A 3587-nucleotide genomic window follows, 5' to 3' on the forward strand; every position below is an offset into this window, starting at 1 on the left:
CATTACCGAAGTGTAAGGGATGTGTTGCATAAACTTGGGAATAAATATTGGTTTTGGGACATTGCATGAGATTGAACATGTCTCTTATAGACATAGAGGTGTCATGTGGTCTACAACTTTGTATGCCAAAATGCCATAATATCTTTTTGATATAACCCTTTTTGACAAGTTGAGAGTTTCACCGACACCATCACAATCAATCTAGAACCTTAATAATAAAAATGCTTCCCAAGATCTTTCATGCCAAAATGCTCATTAATAGAAGTTCCATATTACTATTGGAAAGCAAAATACCATACACATAGAATATTAAAAATATAAATCTACCTGATCAAACTTAAGGTATCTTTGACAAGATGTGTGCTTGAGCCCATAGGTAGTTTCTTAAGTTTGTAAATCAATTGGTTATCTTATCTTCCTCGGAATCTAACCCCGATTGAAGCATATAGATAGTTTTTTCAACGTCTTTATCGAGAAATGTTGTTTTAACATTCATCTGATGTAACTTAAGATAATAATGTGCCACTAGTGCCATGAATGACTTTTGTGTGAATCCTTTTACAGCAAATCATCATCCATAAAGACCTAATGCATCGTCTCCTAGAAAATCCGAACAATATCAAACCCAGGAGGACCTGGAATGAATATATTTGATCATCACTTTTGTAACTAATTTGTAAATAATATAACAAAGCGACATTGGCCTGAATTGAGGAACCAACTTTAGACTTTTCGTCTTAGGAATTTAAGAAATATGGCGTGTGGACCCAATCCATAAGAGGGGGGTCCATCAAAAGAAAAAAATATTGTGACACTTTCACTCTTCAAATACAATGAAATAATATTTTTACCTTTAAAAGCAACAACTTTCCTCGCTTATTAGAGGAATTTCTTTTTAGAGTTTGAGTTTGATTAACTTCTTTATTTTTAAAGGGATGTGGGAAAAAAATATTTAATTCAAACTCCAAAGGAACAAAATCCAATAGAAAAAAGAAAGAAAAATCTTATCTAACTTTCAAATTTTAGCCCATAAGAAAAAGACAATTAATTATAATTTGTGAAAAATCTTTATAATATTTTTAAAAAGTGTGCATTTTCTAATCAACATATGAATTTTTTTTTTCAAATCCTTCGGCCATACCAATATAAAACTCAACCAACAAAGTGTTGGTCAGATAATATAAATACCTCTGTTATATTTCAATATAACTAAAACTATTTTTGAGAACCAAAGTTGTTTATTGAAAAAAATAATTATACATCTAAAAAATATTAATTCTTTATCAGATGAAACTACTATTAAATAAAATTAACACAATCTTTATTATTATTATTCCCCAATAATATAAGGGTTCACCATATTGGGTAGTGACAAAACCCTATTGTTCTTTTACGACAAAAACCATGAAGTCCCATTCCATGTTCAAAGCGCTTCTCTCCTTGAATCTGAATTCTCTTCCTTCACCAACCCCAAAATGCAACCCTTTTTTGCACCACTATTCATTCACATTTCCTCTCAAATTCTACACAACCACTTCAGATCCAAAATCGTTTACTGTTTCTTACCTCATCAACAATTTTGGGTTCTCCCCAGAATCTGCTCTCAAAGCTTCAAATTGTGTTCGTTTCAAGACCCAAAAAAAGCCTGATTCTGTTCTCACCTTCTTCCGAAACCATGGTTTCTCTGACCCAGATATTTATAGTGTCATCAAAAAGGAACCATGGCTCCTTTCATGTGATATCCACAAAAGGGTTTTGCCAAAGTTTGAATTTTTAAGCTCAAAGGGTGCTTCTAGATCTGACATTGTTCGTGCCGTTATGGTCAACCCCAGGTTCTTGAAATCTAGCTTGGAGAATTGTATAATCCCTGCTTATGAATTGGTAAATGGATTTCTTCAATCTGAGAAGAAAACATTTGCTTCTATAGTTGGTTGTCCTTCTTTGCTTTATAGTGATTCTGTGGCATTTAATATCAATTATTTGGTTGATAATGGTGTAGCTAGTTTAAACATTTATAGAATCCTTCGTCTTAGGCCTTTTATATTGTGTGCTAGTGATTTGAAGAATACTGTGGAGGAGTTAAAATGTTTGGGATTTGATCCGTCGAAATCATACTTTGCTGATGCAATGCTTGCGAAAAGAGCGACGAGCGAATTGCAATGGAGAGACAAAGTTGAAAACTTTAAGAAGTGGGGGTGGTCTGATGAAACAATTTTGGAAGCATTTAAGAGGCAGCCAATGTGTATGTTAACATCGAGTCAAAAAGTCGACAAGGTGATGAGATTTTGGATTAATAAATTAGGCTGGGATTCTTCTCACCTCGTCAAGGCACCAGGAATTTTCGGGTATAGTTTGGAGAAAAGGATCATTCCTAGGGCTTCAGTTATCAATTATCTTTTATCCAAAGGATTGAGAAAAGAGAGTGCTAGCTTTCTTACACCATTTTGTATGACTGATGAGTCGTTCCTGGAAAAGTATGTGACATGTTTTGATGATGAGGAAGCTTCTCAGCTATTAAAGCTATATCAGGAAAACATGGATCTTCAAGATTGTAAATGATGGTGATGCTTCATGTTCGTCAAATGTTTCATGTAGGAAAAGATCGTCAAATGTGTTACCGATGAGTCTTTTCATTTATTTTTAATATTTATGATGATACGGTGGATCTGAATCCAGCGTATATTTGGCAGACCATTGGTATGATGCATTAGTAAAAAGTTCATTATTTAAACAAAATTTCATTAGTGCAAAAGACTTGTCCTGCACTAGTTAGACTAGGATTGAAACAAGTTCAAATAAACTTTTTGTTTTTGAAATCCTCTCTTGCTTCAGGCTCTGTTCAATTCTAGTCACAATTGTGATGTATATCAATGAGGCTCCCACTTAGTGGGGTTTAGGGTAGATATACGCAGCCTTGCCCTCTCAAGTGAAGAGGTTGTTTCCAGTGAATATAACAATGATAGTGATACTTGATGCAGTGATAGATTTAAAAGGTTTAAATGGTCTAGCATGTGCTTATGACCGGCCTTTTCGGATTCTTTAATTTCTCTGTGTTCTGTCACTTGTTGGCATAATGGCATGCTACTTGTAATATACTAATCTCTTTTACCTTTACGTAATTTAGCTTGGATATCATGGATGCAGGTTTATGATTGAAATTTCAAAGCTCTTTATTGTGCACTTTGTAGAGATCTACGTTTATCGATCTGCATTTTTTTCTGTTTGAGGCAATAACATATATTTAGTGCTTGAGGAGTTTTGAAATGATTAGTCCTGGGTAATTGGACTTTAATAATTCTGCTACTACTCATTTGTGGGGTTCTGTTATATTGTTTACTAAATTATTAGCTTATCTTCTCTAGGGTCAATTATTTCTTATGAAAGGTTTTGCTGGAATGATTTAGAAGTTAGAACTGGCTTAAAATTTGTTAACTTAGAAATGGGGTTCATGAAGCAGCTTCTGATAAGTAAGTGTTAATTGTTTCAGTTATACTAAATAAATCAGGAATATGGGATGTTTGCATGACTTTTAGGCATAATTAGATAAGAGTGTATAGATCAGACTAAGTAACTTGATCTTGTGCAGT

The 3587-nt window shown here is 33.7% G+C and overlaps 1 protein-coding gene across 1 annotated transcript; it reads left to right on the plus strand.

Moving 5' to 3' along the window:
• On the plus strand, positions 1345–3158 carry LOC109328822. The gene has a single exon (XM_019562421.1). It carries the CDS (start codon positions 1405–1407, stop codon positions 2557–2559), a length of 1155 nt encoding a protein of 384 aa, XP_019417966.1. The 5' UTR covers positions 1345–1404; the 3' UTR covers positions 2560–3158.

Source organism: Lupinus angustifolius, chromosome LG16 (genome assembly GCF_001865875.1).
Source record: "Lupinus angustifolius cultivar Tanjil chromosome LG16, LupAngTanjil_v1.0, whole genome shotgun sequence".
Classification (NCBI taxonomy): Eukaryota; Viridiplantae; Streptophyta; class Magnoliopsida; order Fabales; family Fabaceae; genus Lupinus; species Lupinus angustifolius.

What these genes read in the sequence shown, in the direction of transcription:
- LOC109328822 (XM_019562421.1), top strand. Translation starts at nt 1,405, where the DNA reads ATGAAGTCCCATTCCATGTTCAAAGCGCTTCTCTCCTTGAATCTGAAT.